This window comes from Streptopelia decaocto (genome assembly GCF_964273445.1).
Source record: "Streptopelia decaocto genome assembly, chromosome: 5".
Taxonomy (NCBI): domain Eukaryota; kingdom Metazoa; phylum Chordata; class Aves; order Columbiformes; family Columbidae; genus Streptopelia; species Streptopelia decaocto.
In genome coordinates this window covers 66,998,407-67,019,344 of record NC_138659.1, presented here as the reverse complement: position 1 = coordinate 67,019,344, position 20,938 = coordinate 66,998,407, and the positions used below count along the sequence as shown (strand labels likewise).

At 37.5% G+C, this 20,938-nt stretch overlaps 1 protein-coding gene across 1 annotated transcript in view; it reads right to left on the bottom strand.

Annotated features, from left to right (window-relative positions):
- Window positions 1-5,563: 5,563 nt before the first annotated feature.
- The window catches only part of PLPP4 (phospholipid phosphatase 4), a 57,052-nt gene continuing 41,677 nt past the window's right edge, over window positions 5,564-20,938 (bottom strand). The window contains exons 6-7 of the mRNA XM_082053785.1: window positions 11,699-11,869; window positions 5,564-8,629 (exon numbers count right to left, since the gene is read on the bottom strand). Of these exons, the coding sequence (XP_081909911.1) occupies window positions 8,430-8,629; window positions 11,699-11,869 (371 nt within the window). The 3' untranslated portion in view covers window positions 5,564-8,429. The remainder of the gene's footprint in view (window positions 8,630-11,698; window positions 11,870-20,938) is intronic.

Below are 20,938 nucleotides of genomic sequence, written 5' to 3'. Positions count from 1 at the left end.
CAGGAAATTAAGGAGGAGTGCAAGTTTTCACCTTATTTTTAGTGAGGACAACATAATGGCAAAATATGTACTTACTTGCCTAACAGTTCTATGTAACTCCTTAGAAACTGTTATACATATTAAAAAGGTTCAGAAAACTAGTTGACTTCTTCAGAAAAATTGTTCCATAAAAGTAGAGCTGGAAGAGATTGATAGTCTTGATTTGCACACTTCAAGGTAGAAGCTGGCCTTTATTTAATGGCAGATAGGAAAACACTTCAGAATACAAACCCTGGAGCTTCTCCGTTCATTAAGAGTTAGGAAAACAGTATGAAGCTGTAAAAGTTCAATAAGCTATCAACTCCCATTCTTTCTGCCACAGAAACGCTCCATGAACCAAGGGCCATCAAGAAACAAGGTCCATTTTTCTACCCCCTCCTTTACCCACAACACAAAGCTGTTCTGCAGTTTCACTGCATTAAACCATACAGCATTTAAACTTCACACATTCCCAGCTGAAATGTACTCATAACTGATTCAATTGCATTTACCTTGGAATTCTCCAACAGAATACAGGCTGTTTTCATCTCATCAGAGAAAAATGTAAAGCCACTTACTAGCCATGCACTCCTGCAGCATATCTTCTTGTACTATAAACCTGTCCCTTCCCGGAGCTTTCCAGCTCTTAAAACATTGCTGCAGTAGGCTGGGTTTGTCTGTGGTTGCGCCTAAACTGATACTCAGATCACCTGTGCTCATCTCGCTGGGGGTGAGTAGCACAGGAGTTTTCTTTTAGTATTAAAATAGAGGGCACACCAGCTGATGCTAAAAACAAACTGGTCCAGAATTCAAATGAAAACGTTTTCCTATCAGAACAATTCACAGAAACAGAGGAGTTGCACTGACATTTTATGGAAGGTTTCTCAGCCCAGGAAAGAATTAGGAAAGGAACAAATTAGGAAGGAACAAATCACCTGCTCAAGAATAACTCTGCTACTATGGGCATTTGCTTGACATGAGTGGGTTGGAAGCCTCAGAAGAGCAAGGGTGGAAATCATTCTCTCCGTATGCTGGCAGAGGGCTTTATACACTGAGCTGTAAAGAGAGTTCATCAGCTTTTTCCATTAAAATATTCCTAAAATTCTGTATTTTATTAACATATGGAATTAAGACTGTTTTCTAATCCATCATATGCTTGTGAAATGGAATTCCTGTTTCCAAGTAAGCTTTGGAAACATGATTTCTAGCTGTTTCATGAAATTATTTGTCTGAAGGAGTCAGCTCCATTCTTTTTCACATACACACCCTACAGAGGATGTTTTCAGTTGTTTTATCTTTGTCAGACAATGCTGCAGATATGAATTCCAACACATTCACTCCACAGACAGGCTTACACCTCTTAGATTAAAGAGTGACATTGTGACATTGCCATAATGTTCTTTTCCTTTTTTTTTTTTTTTTTTTTTTACAGTGTTATATTGGTTTCAATAAGAACTCACATCTGAATCTTTTATTGTGGCTTCAATCCGTTGGACAGGAAAGGAAGATGAAATGCAGTTCTGTATACACAAATGCTCTGTAATGCTGATAAGAAATGATGTGCACAGAATACAGACTAACACAGTAGTGCTGTATATTCAGCCTGCCTGGTAAAGGAGAGTTTTTCAACAGTCTCTTGAGTAACAATAAATGATTTGTAAACATTGCCCTCAGTAAAGTGGGGACTCCTTTCTCCTAATGACCCTGATACAAGGAATTGAATACAAAGCTCAAGGAGAACTTTGACAATAATATGACTCCCGGGAGCCGTCAGTGAGAATCATCTACTCTGTATGTCCAGCAAGGGGCAATGGGCAAAGCTCTTGAGACTAATAAATCAAACATTCCCCTGTTTACATCTCTTCCAGGAATTACAGAAAGGGCATGTATCTTAAATAGCATCTCTTTGCTCTTAATCTTCCGCCTGGTGTCAGAAAGTCACTTGGAGAGAGCGATGCTAACTAGCACAGTGGCAAAATTGGCTTTAGCTGTGGTTTTCATACCAATGGTTCCCACAACAGCAGACTTTTGTCGTCATTATTTCACAGATTGTTTCAACTCTGCTGCAGTGACCACAGGTCAAAAAGCCTGAGGATAGAAACAGGCTTCTAATGGCAGTAATGCCGCAGTGCTAGAAACAGGGAATAAGGGGAATCAGAACAAATTATTTTACAAAGTTTTGTATTTCGCTGAATGATGCTAACAACATAGTTTCATTAGACAGTGGTCTGAAGAAGAGCAGCTTTATCCAGTATGCTGCATCTCCTCTTGAAGCAGCCCCATCAGGATTCATGCTTTCTTAAATGGATAATAAACCAATACCTATGCCAAGCTGAGGATGTTTAATGACAGAACAGACTAAGATTTTTTTAATCTCAGAAAGGTCTTTAAAGCAAAACATTCACCTGCTGTGAGTGTAACTGTGTTGGTGGGCTCTCTTCTGAAGGCATTGTGGAGCAAGTGAGAATTTTCCTGAATCCTTGTCCCCAAACCACACTTGTAAAAGTCACTCGTAGCATCTTGCAGATCAGATGTGTATTTGCTCAACCTGTAACATCAAGAATGCAAAGAAGAGGAATCTGTTTCTCCTCCGTCTGTGGATCAGGATAAGAATTCCCTTGAACTTGAGAGCAAAAGTGCATTTGGACACTTATTTTTTACCCTTTCTCACTGCAACGCTAAGATTTGTAAAAGCCACTTCTTAGAAGTGCCCTGTGACTTCAGAGTGAGAGTTTTTGTGTATCAGACAATGGCAACCTGAGTCCTCCTGCTGGAGCTTGTTTTGATTCAGTTGGGCAGTTTTGTACTGATTTCTAGTCCCTTAGGAGTTACATTCTGTGTTATGGGTAAATGTTGTTTACATTATGTCAGTGCATTAATTAGACTTGGAAGCTTATAGATATTGAAGCTTCTGTTAATTGAAAAAACAAAAGCTGCCTCTCTGGGATAAGTGTTTGTGTAAGGGATTAAGCTGGGGGAGGCGGGGTTATTATATCCTTCATTCTTAATACTCCAAGCTATTTTGTTTTGGTGGCTTCCTGTTATTGATTTCTGTTTAGCCACAGTATCACTACTGTTACTCAGAGGTCTCAATTTCTCCATTTGTTATTCATATGAAGTGTAAGTATTCCAGACTTTTCCCTTCCTGAGACCTTCCAATGTGCAGATTTAAATATAGTGTTTCCTCATTTGGGTTTCCTTAAAGCAGCTGCAGCAGGGGCTGGTGAGGGAGAGAGACTTTGCTTTCCCACTCACAGAGCAGGTGTGGAACAGGTTCCATGCATCTTGGGCAGATATTTCCATTGCACCTGGAGAACAGAACTGCATCACTTCACCCCGGAGGGGCAGGGAAGTGCAGGGCAGAGTCTTTGGAGTTGCAGCATTTATGATCCCATGAGTATCAATCTACATCTGCAGTGTCAGCCTATTTATTTCATTTACATCAAAGAGTGAAAGTTAACCCGAACCACTGATCCCAAAGTAAGTGCTGGCTGCTTTCCCTCAGTGTGGAAATGAGAGTTGCAAATGTTATGTCAGACTGTTCCAGTCTAAATCAGTGCTCCAAAGTCAAGGGGTTGGAGTGTGTGTCTGTCATGCATATCAAGCTGACAAAAGCTATGACATCAGGGGGAAAAAAAAAAACAACAAAAAATATCCAAAAAACAACCAAAAAAAACCCAAAACAAACCAAAACACAACAACAACAACAACCACACAACCAACACCACAACAGTTTTCAAACAGGAACATGAGAATATACAGCAAAACAACAGAGCAACCCACTTTAAAATCCTATAATTAATGTAGGGAGGATGGAAGGAGAGGAGGGAGATGGACACCATTCAGGAGAAGGTATCTGTAGATGTCAGGATATACTTTTCCTCCCATTCCCTTAATCAGTTGAGTGGCTGCTCTGTGCCCTGCAGGTGAACAAGGGATGTGAAGGGGCTCAGAGGACATGGGGAGTCATTAAAAAGCACAGTTATACTTGTGAACAACTTGCCAAATAAAAACAAACTATATATAAATATTGGAATATAAAACAGAGCCTCCTTGTGCCCAGACCATGTGAATTGAGTCTTCATATCAAATGTTAAACTCTAGTAGATTGACATAATAATGGATGAGAACCATAAAGCTGCCAGTGAAATTAAGAGCTTTTTTTTTTGAAAATTAACAGAAAAACTCAGTCCAAAGGTTTAAGGTTTACAGAGCCAGTTGAATTGTGTTCCGTGCTTGACATTCTGCAATACTCATTAATTTGCCAATGTATTACACTGTTGTTTTTATCAAGTCAAAGCAGTGAGCAAGGATTTTCTATTCCATGCCCCATTCATACCTTGCCAAACAGATTGCACAACATGTGCTATCCCCAAGTGCCTCTTGGTTTTCCCTTTAGAAAGTTTTCTCAGAATCTGATGGCAAAATAATAATGGGCAGATCTTTACTTCTGTAACTTCAGCATCCACTTATTGCAGCTCAGATGCCTTTAGTATCATTATCCCCTACCAAACAAGATCCAAATCCGGCTTGAATGGTGAGAATAATGATTTCTTGGCTATCTCTGCAACTTCAAGCAAAAATCCCGTAGCACTCAGCCAATGTGCTGGGGATTTGTAAAATGAATCTCAGTTCAATTCAGCGTATCAGGAATTATCCACCCAGTCCTGTCAATTTAATTGTATACATTTTACACATCTTGAGCAAGCCGTAACTTAATGGCAAAATAATGTTTTCTCTGTTCAGAGCATGTTCCCGAGCACGGAATGATTTGCACACCTGTAGAGCGGTGAGATCTTGTATAATGAGCCGCATGAAACAGACTGTATCCTACTGGAAACTTTTAATTTAGTTTCAGCCTCTTAGGAAACCAATGTAAAAATTCTGCTTAACAGATGAGTATGGAGTGTACTTTAATGTAGTAGATGAGATCATATACCTTGTGAAGATGGGAGAGAGGTTTTTATTCCACCTAACAGATGTGATGTGACTAGTGGTCCAGAGTAGTTCTACTGAAGTAAATGGAATTTTAGTACTATAAAATAAAACTAGGGCTTAAAAAAAAAGAAAAAATACATAGTAGAGTTAAATAGAAAGTACATTAAACAGGAAGAATTTGCTGCACACAACAAAATCTGAGAACAAACCAGCATTTTGCTGACTGTTTTGCAACCTCATGCTTCTCTTGGTTTCAGTATATTCCTGCTGGGTTTGACTAGATTTTGTTATCCTTTTCCAGTCTAACCATATTTTTTTATTCAATATGGCACTTTTAATATTGTTCATGATACAGAACTTGAGAGATAAATGGAACCTGTTGTAGTTTAATAATTTCAAAATTTCAGTCTTGCAGACTTACACTCTACATTTTCCTACACGAAAGTTGGAGAGCATCTTTTGGTTAAAGGAGGAAGGTGGTTCCAGTTTAGTGGTATCTGTAATAACTTTTGGAACTGTTGTTTATCAATAACACAGTCATGTTAGGATTTGTGGTTTTCTAATACTCCATGTGGTTTATTAATGAAAATAACTTGGTAACTTTTATTTTTCTCGAAAAACATAATAACACACAGATGTACAAACCCACATTCATGTGTTGTTTTATTGGTGCGTTACAACATTAAATTTCCTTCACATTGAGAATGCATGAGATTAAAATACATTGATCCACAAAAATGCCTTCCCTACACCAACTTTGCACTGGTAATTACAGCACCTACAGAACCCTCCACAAGTTTCACTTCATTAACTCTTTCATAATTTTAATTACATTTTAATCAAAGCTTTTACATTGTCTATTTTATGACTTTCAATTTAATTATTCCCATTAAAATATGTTATTCTTTACTGCTTTGCAAATTCACCAATTACTCTTGCAATGGAAGTATTTATGCTGCATTACACTTCATATTCCAATCTTTTAACAGTTACTACTCATTTGAGGGCCATATAAGCTTCCCCATCCCAAATAAGATCACTTGTTTGTATCAAAAGCCATTAAAATACTGGGAATGTGTACAGCACAGTTAGGAGGCCCCACTCATTTTCGAGAATAAGCCAGATCTATATAAAAACATGCAAAATGCTCTATGCATCAGTATTAAACTTCTAATTTTGATTTAAGATTTTATTTTTTAACATTTGCATATAACCTGGAAGACTAGGGTTCCTGCTGAAAGAAAAAACTAATGGCTGAGCCCTATACAATGTAAAGACACGATACCCTTACTCTAGGGCTTTCATTAATCCTCCCATATGAAGAAATAGAAAATGATATCCCTGTTACTGAATTTTGTAGGATGGTGTAAAAACTTCACAGAAAGATTAAACCTCCACTAAACTGTGTAGATTTCTAGCATAAGACCTCAATTGCACTAGGGAAGTGTTCTGCCAAATCCAATGCAAATGCAATGCCAGAATAATTTTGCTTTGCTGATGCTAGTTTTGTGAACTAGCGCATAAGCATCATCAAAACCACAGTTGTGTTTGGGTAACTGTCTCTATTCCAGAGCTCAGTATACTCTTAACTGTCAGTAAAAACTCCTATCTCTGACACAGTCAAACTGGTATCAGCTTTACCAGTAGATCAGGCTTAATTTCTACAGAACCCTCCTGGGTTTATGCTTATTACATCCTGCTCCATAATGTAATTTCCTATTTATAATTATTTCCAAATATCATATAACTTTATACATAGTATGGTTGCATTCTCTTGTACACAATTTATTTTTAAAGGAATTCTAATTTAGTTGATTTCTGTAAAAATTTGAGCGTTGCCAATCAGGAAGCAGCTCTTCTCAAAAAATCTGCAAAGCTTACCTTTGAGAAAAGTAAACGACAAGCCTTACGTAAAGACATTGAGCTGTTTGAATCATGAAATGCCTAAAAGGCCAATACATATTCCAACAGGAACACATAAATTATAATTATGGCAGCAGTCTCCTCCAGTCTAAAGCACCATAATAACGGTCATTAATCAACACTATCTTGATCCCTTTAACCAGCAGCTGCAGGTAAGAAACGTTCAGCTGCCAAGATGTGGTCTGGAACATTTGCCTGCATTTTCACAGGATATCTAAGAAAAAGAAATCTGGAATCTGACATTCTGCCATCCAAAGGTACATCATTGCACAGGAATGTGATGTATACTGCATAGTACATATGTAACAAAACAGGATCTTACCGATAATAAATAGTAGAGTCATAGATTTAGTCATCTTCTCCATACCAACACTGTTTTGATTCAGGTGAGTTTCAATTCAGGTACCAAGTCAACCTTTGCAAACACCATGCTCAAGAACATGAGCTGAAAATGAGGAATGGGTCTAGTGGAGAACTGTCTCCAGCAATTCCCCTGGAAATGTTACAGTGCTGGAGACCACCACGAGCATTACGGCTGTGAGCCCAAAGTCACAAATGAAAATCTTTGCACTTCTTCAGATCACCAGCGCTGCAGCGAGTCACTACACAAGAATGAACACGGCACACCAAGATTCACAGAAAATATTGTGTTTCTTTATCCTCACAGTTTTAGGATTTTTTAAAAATTGTTTTAAAGACGTCAGCTTATTGAATATCACAGGTGTTCTTTTCTTTCTTCTTGCTGCAATGGTAATTACTATGAGAGCTCTCAAAAATTGCTAATGATGTAATCCCAAGATTCTGATCCAACCTATAAACATATTTGTTATTGCAGGCTGATAATTTTAACAGTGTGGAATGCCTTGAATATCAGCATCATCCTGTAGAACTACCAATGCATGAGGCTTTGCTCTTACAAACACCGAACCATTCCTACCCTTCAGTTGCTTGATCACTAGTAGCTCAGAATGACCTTGTCAAAACTTGACAATTAATACAAAGTTCTACCAGCATGTTGAGATTTTTATGTTAGAAGGTAACAAGATAAACATATGGATGATGCCCAACTTATCAAATCATATAAAGAAATGGCTGGCCACAACAGATGGTGAACATCTGATGAAAAGTGCTGCGTGTACTCATCACCCATCAAAATCAATGAGTGCTGAAGATGACGAGAACTTTCTAGGAGACACTCAGTACTTCAGAAAATCTGTTTCCAGACCTACCATATCCTCAACCACATCATCTTAAAATCACTCTCTTAACCGTTCTCCTCATGGGATTGTTTTTATTAATGTTCTTTCCCCTTCCCTCAAGTAGTCTGTCTGTTTGCAGTAGGCTGAAAACAGATAATTCAGTAAGTCACTGTGAACTGAAAATTTAGAAGTATGATAACATTGTGGCATTAAAAATAAAATATTTCATTTTTCTTTATAAAAAGGAAAGAAACAAAATAAAAAACACATACAGTAAGAACCACTGTGTTAAGAGACCAGTTTGGAGGAAACGTGAGAAAGCTAAAAGTTCATTCTGCACATTTCTCAAAGTCATACAGGACCTTCAGTAATTCCCTCCAGAGGCAGACCAGTAGCATTATCTGCTGTAGGTATCTCTTCTTTCTTCACAGAGTTCTGATCTAGCAGGCTGACATAAGATTTATGACAAGCTGTATTACCCAAAGGAGGGTAGTGTTGTCTGTAGCAAATATAAGCAAAAATGAGGCCGATGATCCCTCCAACAAAAGCATCTAGATAAGAAAAGCAACAAAACCAGAAGTATGTTATCATGGAAAGAACAGCCAGTAGTGACAACTGTAATAAATAAAAGACCTTTGGCTAATCTGGAAGTCGTTAATCCAGAAAATGTAAACCTCAAATTTTCATAATGAGTTTGGAGCTGAATCATGCAGAACACATAAAATCAGTACTTTTTGGAGATGTCTCCAACATTTTGTATACCCCAAATGTAGATGGTTGGCTAAGTTTCAAGATATGAACGAGGGAAATAGAAGGGTTTCCATGGGGCGTTCAACATTCATGATGTTCCAGCTCACCATTGACCAGCCCTTAAGGGTAGAGAACCCACACATTTTCTTTAAGTCACCATGATCTACAATGACCACCAAGTTTTTTATTTATGAACAATAACTGATTTAACACCTTTTGAATATCTTTCTTTGATGCTATTTACTATCCCATACTCCTACCAGAAAATAAAATAAGAGAAAAATAAAATGAGACTATTGAATGTGATATTTGCAGCTCTCACACATGGGCAACTTCAAGTTTTCCATGGGAACTGCACAGCACCTGAAGGGTAAGAGGATTTGTTCTGTTCTCAGGTTCTCCCTGCTTCTTGCTAATATACTTGCCTGATCTTACATTTCATTTTCAAGCAACCAGAGCAAAACTCCACTGGAAACACACAGTGACTTTGAAAGCATCGGATTTGAACACAGTAATGAAAGTGAGGCAGAATGTACTCGCTAGAATATGACTTTACGTCATGTTTTATTTTAACAAGGCTTACTAAGCACCATATCATTTGTCTGTACCTGTGTTTCTGTATTTTATTTTCAATTACAAAGAAATCACAGTGTAATAAAAATAATGGATCATTGAGGTTACTGACAAATAAGGGTTAATCAATGCAAATGTCTAAAATAATTAAATATGGAGTAAATGCCCTAGTTTGTCACTGTAGTATATATTAGGACAAAGGCATGTTGTTCACTTTTAAGTGGATAATAAATGGCTTGTAATCATCAGAGCAGTGAGATTCTGAAGAGCATTTTCACAGGAAGAGCTAGAGCAAGAAAGCCTGAAAAATTTAAGATTGAGATGGATAAAATTAAGGGATGTGATTGTAAGTCACGGTTGTCTGTTGAGGAAGAAAACTAGACCGAATGACCTAGGAGATTCCTTCTAATCTTATGTTCTCTTCTACACACAAAAGGACATAACAAATGTATTACAAACAAATGTAACAGAGACCCAAGTGAGATTTTAAAAGGTGATTGTGCCTACACAGTATTTGCAAGCAGACAGAAGCTTATCCTACCCATACTGGAAGCTGACTGATTTTGTACCATTTGGACTGTCTGTCAAATTCTCATGGTACATAAAGTACCAAGGACATGAACTTTTACTATAGTGTACCACTACAGTATCAACTTGTAAAATACTTAGTTATTGTGACAAGATTCATTTTCTATAAACCTAATCTAATTCTTTCAGTCTCCGTATTTTTCTACTTTTTTTATTTCAGGAGTAAATTAACATTTTCAGAGATCTTGGGACTTAAAAGCAGTTAATACATTCACAATTCATAATGAAATACCTTAATATTCACGAATACCACCACTAAGATCTTCTAGCCAAACTGGAGCTCATAAAGTACTCATAATATTAACATTCTGAGCCTACTCAATGGCTTTTTAATGCAAGGGTACTCCACTCCATCTTTCAACTACAGTGTGCTAAGTCTTGGACATCATATTGATGGTCCTTGTTCATTCCCCACAGCATAGTTAAGGCTCTATCATGAAGCCACCATAAATAATTTAACACAATTGGTTGACTCTGCTGAGCATAAAAGATGAGGCCTGAGCTTCTGCGCTGTAAATTACAGAGTGAGCTAGTCTGTCCCTTGAGAATACGGTTCTTTCAGGTAAAAGCATAGGTCATAGGCAGAATAATGTCTGCCAACCCTCTTCTTAGCTTGGGAAGAACCCATTTTTCAGCTCCATCTCCTTTAACTTCAAAGACAAAAATGTTGGCAGCTGTAATGGACACAGTCACAACCCCTTGTGGGTAGTTTTCTTCTATCATATATAAAATATGCCATAATAATCTGCTTCATAGCACATGTTTCAGTACATAAATAATTTTTGCTCTTGGCAAGAGACAATACACGATGTAAACATGCATTCAAAGCTCCAGAGTAAACCTGTTCACTCCCATTCACACTCCTCCTTCTCTGTCTTTAACAGAGAGTTCAAACCAGCCAAGTATCACACATTGAGCAGCAGGTTCGTAACTGCAGCCTTAAACTAGAGAAAATCATTTTAATAGGATGTAACAAGAAGATGAAATATTTCTCTTCCTTAAGTAGGACCTGACTTTGCAAAGTGTTGAAGTGACACCTTGAAAGCAATTACAGCCTTAGCCAAAAAAAATGAAGAAAGCAGAAAACATTGAACTTTGCAGCAAGGTTTTCAGTATGGGCAGAATCTGTTACAACCTGTGCTGTAACTTGGTATGCAATGTTTGTATACTACTCAAGCAGGGGCCATGAACCCACCTCATGCTCAATATACTTTCATTTGAATGAAAAACATTGTATTACATCATGTGCATCAAATGACAAGAATGTAGACAAATAACTGAGTGCATTCTTGCAATTACCAGCTACAAACAGATGCTTCAGTTTAGTCTAAAGCACATACAAACACATTTTAGCACTCACCCAACAGGTACCCAGAAAAGCAGTAGGCAAGGACTAAGCCACACGACAGATCTGATGGGCCAGATCCAGCCTACAGCTGGATTCATCGAAAACAGCTATGGTGTCAATGTACATTTGCAAAAAATGATGGCGTAGAAAACCCACTGATGTAGATTTGTATATAAATATGACGATGTATTTCATATATATATAAATATAGAATTGTAAAAGGCCCCTTCAGCATTTTCAGACATTGAAACGCCCATCATCAATCCAGGAGCAAGGAAAGTCTATAGCACACTACCATGTTGTAACTCATGTGATTTAATGAAGAAAAATAAAATAGAAAAAAGGTATCTCCATGGCTCACCTTGCCAGTGATGTTTGTAATCACACATCCGTGACAGGGCAATCATCATGGCACAGTAGAGTGGGAGAATTGCTGCACAAAGCCGCCAGCTCTTCCCCCGGCCATTCTCCGTGAAGCAGTGTAACTTTCCAGCTAAGTAGAAGGTGGTAAAGCCAAGGCCTGAAAATGCAACTGATAAAGAAAAACACAGAGTTACAGTATTTTGTCATTAACACTGGGCGGTATGATCCCTTAAGATCCTCTGAGATCTGGTAGCAGGATCCTTCTACCGCAGAGAAGACTTGGACTTTCTAGGGTGATATTAGGAGCTAAGGTAAGTTGAGAAGATCAACCTGCAAAACACTGAAGACGTTTCATAATTTGAATGGTGATTCCTATGTAACCAAATAAATGATGTTGTTATAACTTTGTATTTTAAAGGGATGTAGCAAACTGCCTAGGTAGAGAGTTTTCTTGGTTTGGTTTGGTTTTTTAATAAAGAAATCATGGTCTTACAAACTTTAATAAAACACAGTTCTTTGGCGTATGTGTGCTCTCCACAGCATTGGTGTTGCCTATGGAGCAATGCAAGCAATAAGGCAAGTGAGCAAATCAACTTTCTTCTCATAGATGTTCAGCTTTCACATGATCTGCCATGTCTGCAAATACTGTGGTACCTCTAGACATTCATCTACCCAATAGTAATTGAACTTTTTTTCCTTTAGCAATTTATCTTTTTCCTCTGGGAGAAACATCAGCCATGGATAGAATCTCACATTTTATTTGCACATTAAATTAAACATTTAGGCAATTTTTTAACTTGAGTCACAAAAGCTATTTCATGCTTAACCTTCAGCACGTCTCTCCTAATTTTAGAACCTGTTCTAAAAAGTTAAGTTCCAAAGGAGAAAAAGATTCAGTTAGTTTGTGCTGCAACTGAATTACATTTAAATGAGATTTTTAGGTTCCATTAACCTGTTTTTACAGAACATGCATTACTGGCAGTGATGACAGAACTCAGTCATCATGTTTCTGTACTGAACTTCTTTTACTCTTGTAGCTGGTCACCTTCCAGAGAGATACCGGATGGTTGGTTGGTTAGTTTGTATTTTTAGTTTGTTTTGTGTGTTGTTGCTGTTTTTAATATGCCTTTTTGTTTTAATTTGAACTTATTTTTTTCCTGTAGAAAAATTAGTGTTGTGGCTGAACAGGTAGCTCTGTGAAACACATCTTCTATTTTCTCCACAAACATCATACTCAATTTTGCTACTTGACTGCAGAGATCAAAATAGCACATAAACCACAGGTAGCAAAATTATAAATCTTTATCCAAGCATTTGAAACCCATTTTCTAACTACCCTTATGCTTTTATCTTTGCAATATCTAAGAACCTGTATAGGAGATAATAGGTCACGCTGATAAAACAACATTCTGTTCTAATTCTGCTATCAGTCAATTTAATGGTAAAATCACCGTCAGCGCTGGGTGAGACGTGCAGCTTTTTTCTAATCTCCTGCTAGGGCTTTTCAAACGCCATTCTCCTCACGTTCCCCAAAACTAGATGTGACAAAGTAATTACTTTGTGTTCTGCTGATGAATCTATGGGATGGTCAATTTTAGCTGACAGTACAATGGAGAGGTTTCATAAGTTTCTACTACACAGCCATTTGAATGCAATTACTGAAGATTTGCATTTCATCTTCAAACACACAAATAAATCACTTCTTTAGACTTGCTGTTGCAGACCAAGACAGAATGATGATTAGTCTTCTAAACACTACACCAAATATATTGTTTCCTATAAACTTTTTCAACCAGTGCTGATGCCATACTTGTCAGAAGACAGTGGGAGGCAAACTTTAAAAATATAACAATCCTGAATAAATATTTATTGAAGACTGCGTTACCTTCTTGTGTACAGACCTTTGAAAGTCATATAAATTTGTTTTGCCTTTCAGACTATATATTGGACAGGAAGAAATAATATATTCCAACACTTCTGTATCACGGTATTGTTGAAATGAATGTGTTTTCCTAAAAGTAGCATGTCTTACACAAATGGGGTGTCAGATGCATAGTCAGAGCACCAGGCTATAGCCACTATGGAAAGAAAAAATGCTATGATCCTGACAACATTTCTCAGAAAACTGGAATATCCCCTCTCCCTTTTCAACCATCCTCTCCAACTCTTAGCACTCAGTATAGACTGACACACTTAAAACAAAAATAAACATTCCTTCTTCTTTCAGTGTCCACTTTCTCTTCTTCTTCTCACATTTGCTAGGTTGGCCACTGGAATATGAGAAAAGACAACATCACCATTGCTCTCTTGTGCTCTTGCTGTTGCACTTGATAATTTTTGTAGCATTGTATTTTGTGTCAAAGATCTGCAGCTCTTTATAGTTGTTTTTTATTTTGTTGGGGTTTTTTAAATGGCTAATAACACATATCGGCACCTGCGTGACAGGGTTGTCCATTCTGCAAGGACAGGATCATCTGCTTCATTCCATCTTCCAGTTGAGTAACCAGAGTAAGCAAAACTAAATCTATTGTGGATATTCAATATCAAGTGCAAGCCTGGAATGAATGCTTTCAAATACTTCCTCTCAAAATTTAGTTTTGTTTTCATATTTCCATTTGCCATTCTGGGTTATTATTAATTAGATCTTTAGAAGAAAATTAACTGAAATCTGAAGACAGTGTTTCCAGATAGAAGACATCAAGTGTGTTGTGGCTTCATTTTCAGGCAATCTACAATGCCTAGCAATTCAGAGGGCTTAAAGAAATATAGCCCAAACTATACCATAGGTGTTCAGTTCTCACCAGCTCATATTCAGGATCACTAGCATTTCCCAGGCAATTTTACTAGCAATTGTCAGTGTGGTGGACAGTGGCAGCAGATTTAGCTAAATGGGCTCTGGAGCAAACTGTGTGATATTTTTTAAAGGAATTATTTCCCCAGAATGTGTTTTTTTCAGGATCTGCCACATTTCCAGAAGGAGTTGTTCACAAATGAATATGGAAATTCAGCAGGATCTATACTTGCACTCAACACAAAGGCATGTTGGATGTATTCCTCTAAACTTAAGGCCATGAAGAAAAGAGACTCAAAACCACTCCTGCAGGGGAACTTATGCCTAATGTAAGATGAAAAACTAATATAATGATGCCCTAGCTTGTGGCTATGAAACTAATATTCTGCAGAGCAGCTTTACTTTGCAATATTGTAAGATTGACTTCCCTTACCCTGAAGCATGTGCATCCAGAAAGAGCTGCTTGACCCAATAGTCTCAGCATGTGCAGAGTCAGCACCAAAGAAAACGGAATTAACAGCAAAACACTCTGGGAGTTGGAAATACCCATTATAAAGGCAGCTATATATTCCAAGAACACTCGCTTGCTGTGTGCTCTGTGTACGCAACTTTGCTTGATTACTGTATTTTGAAGATGTTGTCTGTCAACAACGTGAAGAAAAACAATTCACTCCTCAAGAATCCTGGGCCTATAGGTGATATTTACATTGAAGAATTGGTCAATCAATAGAATATATTTGAGCATTTTTTTCTGCACCAGTTAGAGTCACAAAGAAAATGCAAACACACACATACACACATCATGTGCCCTAACATATTACATACTGGCTAGTATTATAATAAAAATTATCATTCTGCGTAAGAAGGCAGATTTCAAAGAATCTGCAAAGCAACACTCATCTACACAAATACTTCTGCTAAGGTGGTTTTTTCCCAGATCATGAGAAATTAATACGTTGTTTATATAAAGAAGGCAAGAGCAACATAAAATACCAACCAGCCCTTTTTGGAGACATTGACACAAATGAAAATTAACTAAATCAGACTGATTTAGTTAAAACTAAGTTAACTCAAGATGCAAATTCCAGACAGAAATATTTAATTGATTTTAAGTGCTGGAAGAGCAGAAAGGTATTAATCAAAGACATGGTATAAAGAAATGAGGTATTTTAAACAATCTCTGTTGCTAACTCAAATTAAAGTCCTGACGCTACAAGTTGCTGAACACAGGAAAACGTCTCCTGAGACAAGCCATGTGTTGTGTCAGGGATTGATAAAATGCTACAGAAATGTATTGAAAGATAGAAAATTGAATATTTGCATTGTAGCAGCTCTGAAAGATCTCAGCTGCGACAAGGTTACCATTATTCTAAGTGCAATGCAAACACACTGAGGACAGTGTCCCAAAGTTCAGCACCTAGAGATACAAAGGCAAAGGAGGTGAAGTGTGAAGAGCGGGAGGGGCTAAAAGACTTGAAATGAGAGGAAAACACATTAAGCAACATTTGATTTGTCCCCTTACTGTTTACTTCCATTGCCTAAACTGCTAATAGCATCAGATAATCGGTTTAGGGCTAACGGGGCTATTTGAACACCAGTAAAAATCCTGGGTTTGCAAATCTTTGTACATTTCTAAGCAGATCTTGAAGGCAGTTGAGATTAATAGTGCATGTTACTCATGTTTTTAGTTCCTTTAAAGGAATCACTGGAATTCACATGTATTATGTTTTTGCTATATTTATACGGTTTTATTTCAAACTACTATCTACAGAGAATCTTTAATAATGCAGATGCACTCTCCAGATAATATTAATGGTACCTACGTAGTCTCTCATTTATGGATAAACATTTGTTTGTGAAAAATTAAATCAATTTCCATTCCTTTTTACACTTGTCCTAGTTGTTTTGCTTTTTTGTAATGCTACTTGATATGTAGACCTGCCAGTCAAAGGTTTTGTTTGCAGCATGACTATAAACCATCCAGAGACTCACTGCACATTCTGTCATAGGATCCAAGCCAGCGAGTGGCAGAGTGCAAGCACGTTGTCTCTCACTGCTCCTCAAAATGAATCCCCTATTCCCATTCTCAGCATGAGACTTTGGAAAACCAGTTATATACGGGATCAATCAACTTGAAGTCACCACTTTAAGCTGGTTGCGTTCACAAAGTGTCCTGGGGTTTTTCTCTGCAGATAACACTGCTTATTTTACTTGCTGAATATGGATCGTTCAAAAGTTCAGAGCTGGCAGCCAGAAGGGACGAGCTGATCTTTTCATCTGACCTCCTGTACATCACACCACTAGATATGATCCAGTGAGCACCATAATGTCAGTTTGAATAAAGTATTGTTTTTACAGAAATAATCTGAAGATAGAGGAGGAGAATTATCTCACATGCAAGATTTGTAACACCAGCACCTGGTAAAGTTCTTACTGATAAAATCACGATGGATGGTAAACCACCATTGTCATGGGCCATCCTCATCTGAGGACCTGATTCAGGAAAACACAATAGGAAGAGAAATATAAACACTGCTATGTAGACAAAAAATGAGTAATGTTTTCCAACAGCCTTCCTACAAGATGTGCTGCTCCCATTTCAAAATAATCAAGTACACGGAGAATTGATGCAAACACTCTGCTACAAGCGCGTGTTGACGTAGAAGCAAAAGGAAGTACCTAAGTATGTTTATTTACTGGTACAGCAATGACATGAGCAAAATACTTCATAGAAAAAAACAAAAGCCTGGCACATCTTCTGCCCAAGGATTTCATGTACTAAGACCTCATCCTGCAATTGGATTGAACCATGACACTACAGAAAACCTTGAAAGGGATAATTCCCTGTTTCTCCAAAAATAAGACCTACCCTGAAAACAAGCCCCCTAGCATGATTCTCCAGGATTTTTGAGGATGCTTGAAATATAAGCCCTACTCCAAAAATAAGCCCTAGTTACAGTACAGGCAGCAATACATGTAAAAAAGTAAAATCTTTTGGAGCAAAAACTAATATAAGGCCCTGCCTTATTTTCGGGGAACCAGGGTTGCAGTCTTGTAAAGGTACCAGGTCCAAGCCTTGCAGAACTGACAAATAAGCAACCAGGAGAGCACAAAAATAAAAATGGAAGAGTCAAAAAACCCCAGATGAATGGGTTTTCAGAACTTACTAGATAGCTGTGGACTTCTGTGTGAGGACAAGTAACTATTGTTTTCACCTTTACATCCTAATGGTTGAGGAATTATCAAGTTAAGAGTGTGCCTTTCACCTTGTGACCACTATTGGAAGGCATGTTTTAAAACCATACAATCATGGTACTTGAAGTGTGTCAAAAAACAGCTTCCTCTTGGGCGTTATCATTATTGAAATAAATAAAACTGCAATAAAGATGATGACAGCCTCTGGAGACACTGCAGACCCCATCCTGACATACGATTCTCTCCAAACCAGTGATCCAGATGAGTTTGAAAACCCATCTGTACAGACCCAACCGATTACCAAGTTGAAATGCATGAACTGAGAAACTGTGAAAAAGAAACTGATCTAAAGCACCCCGAATAAATTATTCATTAAAGATGTCATTGCTTTTGTGGGTGCTTTCTGGAAATTAAACTTCCCCAATGAGGACCTTCAGCTTCTCAAGTTTTAATGGATGTTTTGCGAAGCACACAATACATGTCTTCTTTACACTACGAAGATTTTGAACTGAAGTAAAAATCCTCAACTTATTTAAGTGGCAACAAATTATGAAACTGCAAAACAACCATTCAAATAGTCTATGTAGCAATCAGAGAAAATAATCCATCTCTTTGTCTGTAATGCTTTATACTTGCAGTGATTACTGTATATTTTTCCAAATGCAAACACATATTATTCATCACTGGAATGGCACAGCAGCCTACTGCAATTTTAGCTGGGGCTACTAGTGAATGTTTTCAGTTTCACACTGTTCAAAGACTGAAATATTTATCTTTCCTGAAGGAAAAAGTATGATACCAAACGGCTGAATCAATTTTAATGCTGAAATTCAAGTAGGAATTTATAGAAGTACAATTCCCAGAGAATGTTTTGAGCTTATTGTCACAGACAACTTTTTTTTTCTCCAAGTGGGACAGTCAATCACCTTCCCTTTGGTTTAGCTTTATTAATTTCGTTTCACAAACAAATAGAGTTCAGCACAAGCAACATGAAAAGCACATCACAAATTATAAATGTATGCGGGGACTTGGGAAACAAAGGAGATATCGAAGACAGAGACATGTAGAACAAAACCAGACCTACATTATCTGAAAAGCAAGTAACTGGAGTATGAGTCATTAATTTGTTTTTGCAGGACTGTCACAGTGAATTCTCAGGAACCTTTTTTGGTTTATTTTCTGACATATCTTCTTTTCATGCACCTCTTTACACCTGAAATATGTGAAGCAGTCTCAGGGTGCACCTCACTGCTACCAAAAAATGAGAACTAAGCTCTGATTTGTCCAGTTAATGATGCCATTTACAAAAAGTCCTAAAAGCGAACCTTTTCCATAGCTTGCTTTTCCATTTCTGTTGATGGAAACCTTGAACAAGCCCCCTTTCTCTGAGAACACAGCAAAGACAAGCCTAAAAGGGCTCAGATTCTTGAATTATCTTGAAGAGAGGAGGTCAGCACTCATGCACTAATCAAAGCAGCCTTGGCATTAATATGAGCTACAAGAGATTGTCTTGTAAACTCAGCCCCAATCATACAACTCTATCAGACTAGAAAAACATCTTTCTCCACAAGATATGGTTTTTAGTCTACTCACTGCCAAGATCTCCATGCTTCTCAATTACACATGGTGATATTAAGTCCAACTAATGAACTTGTATCAGATTTAAACCTAGGAGAGAATGATATCGGGATGCAACTGGTCCCTGAATGCACCCATGATGGTGCTGCTCTAGTGTGGTCCTTGGCTCACACCAAATGTTGACTGGGTGGGTTTGTTTGTTTTGTGGAGGATTTTTTGTGTTTTGCTTGGTTTGGTTTTATTTTGTTAGATCAGATGTGCATCCCTTTATGAAATAAAATCCTGATACTATACCTCTACTTTTTAAACAGAAAAAAACTGAGATAAGAGTTGCTACGTTAATTCAAACAGGCTAGTACTCATTAAACAGCTACTACCCTGCCAATTATCTATAACCAGAGAATAAATTTCTCTTTCTGCTAGACCTAGCATAAATACAGTATCTAGCTACAAGCTTTAGATCATCAGGTATGTTTGAGACATATACATAATCTGAACCTCAAACAGACTAGCAGGAGTTGATTTATTACTAGAGCTGGAAAAGTAAACTCTAGAAGTTCATCTCACAAGCCCCTCATGAATTCAAACAGCCTCTGCTATTAAGCACTAAGAGGTAAATGTGTCAGACAAGAGGTAAAAGCATTAAACACAACTATTCCAGACTATACTTACAGTTTGAATTAAGAAGTCAATAAACCCCACAGGAGTTTTTATTTTCATTGCGTATCTAAGAAATCCATTCCGTATCTCCCTGGATTCTTCTGTAAGGGGATGAAATATTTCAGAGAGACACTGCCATACAGCTGTTAATTAAGAGATTTATCTTGAAAATAAGGGAGTACAGCAATTACTGCCAAAAACCTGTGGCTTGTAGCTCATCTGTTACTTAAAATGTTCACTTTCAACTGAAGGAAATATGATTATCCTCCATGAAATTGCTAGCTAAAGATAATTAACAGTTCAAATTTAGATACCCAAGTATAATTACATGTCCTCCAGTAATATTTTATATAAATTATTACAAGATAGCAAACAATTCTACTGAAATTCAGTAATTTTTTAAAACTTGGAAGCACATAAATAATTTGAATTTTTCAAATGGATGGCTTTTAAAATGTAAAAATATTCTCATTTTTACAACTGACTAATGACAATTATTTAGTGAAAAGGGAGAAGAGGCATTAGCTGTCCTTTCACTCTAAAGACAAAGTTTTCCAGTCACCTTTTTCCTTTTTAGTGACTCAGCAAGACAGACCGCAAATACTACATTAATTTAATTAGTGCTTCATCAAGCAAATCTGGTGGAAGCATGAACTACATAATCAGCTCTGATATCATCAGAAAAGGTAATTCCTCGGGGGTCACAGAACAGTAATGCAGAATACAGTAACACTGAGTGGAACAGTTAATTGTGGAGATAAAAGAGAAAATGAAATACTAACCAATCCACCAGTCAACAGCAAAGGTGCTGCCCAAATAAGCAGCTTAGCCAGGAGGAATGGGACACATCCAAACAAATGCAGACACTGGTATGTGAACCCGCTATCAAGACTATAATTTCTAGATCTAAACAGGCATTCCTAGGGTAGGAACATCCAAATTATAGTGCTGGTCCTCAGATTTAACTCCCACCATTACCCACCCAAGCGCAGGAGGAATTCTGTGGATACAGTG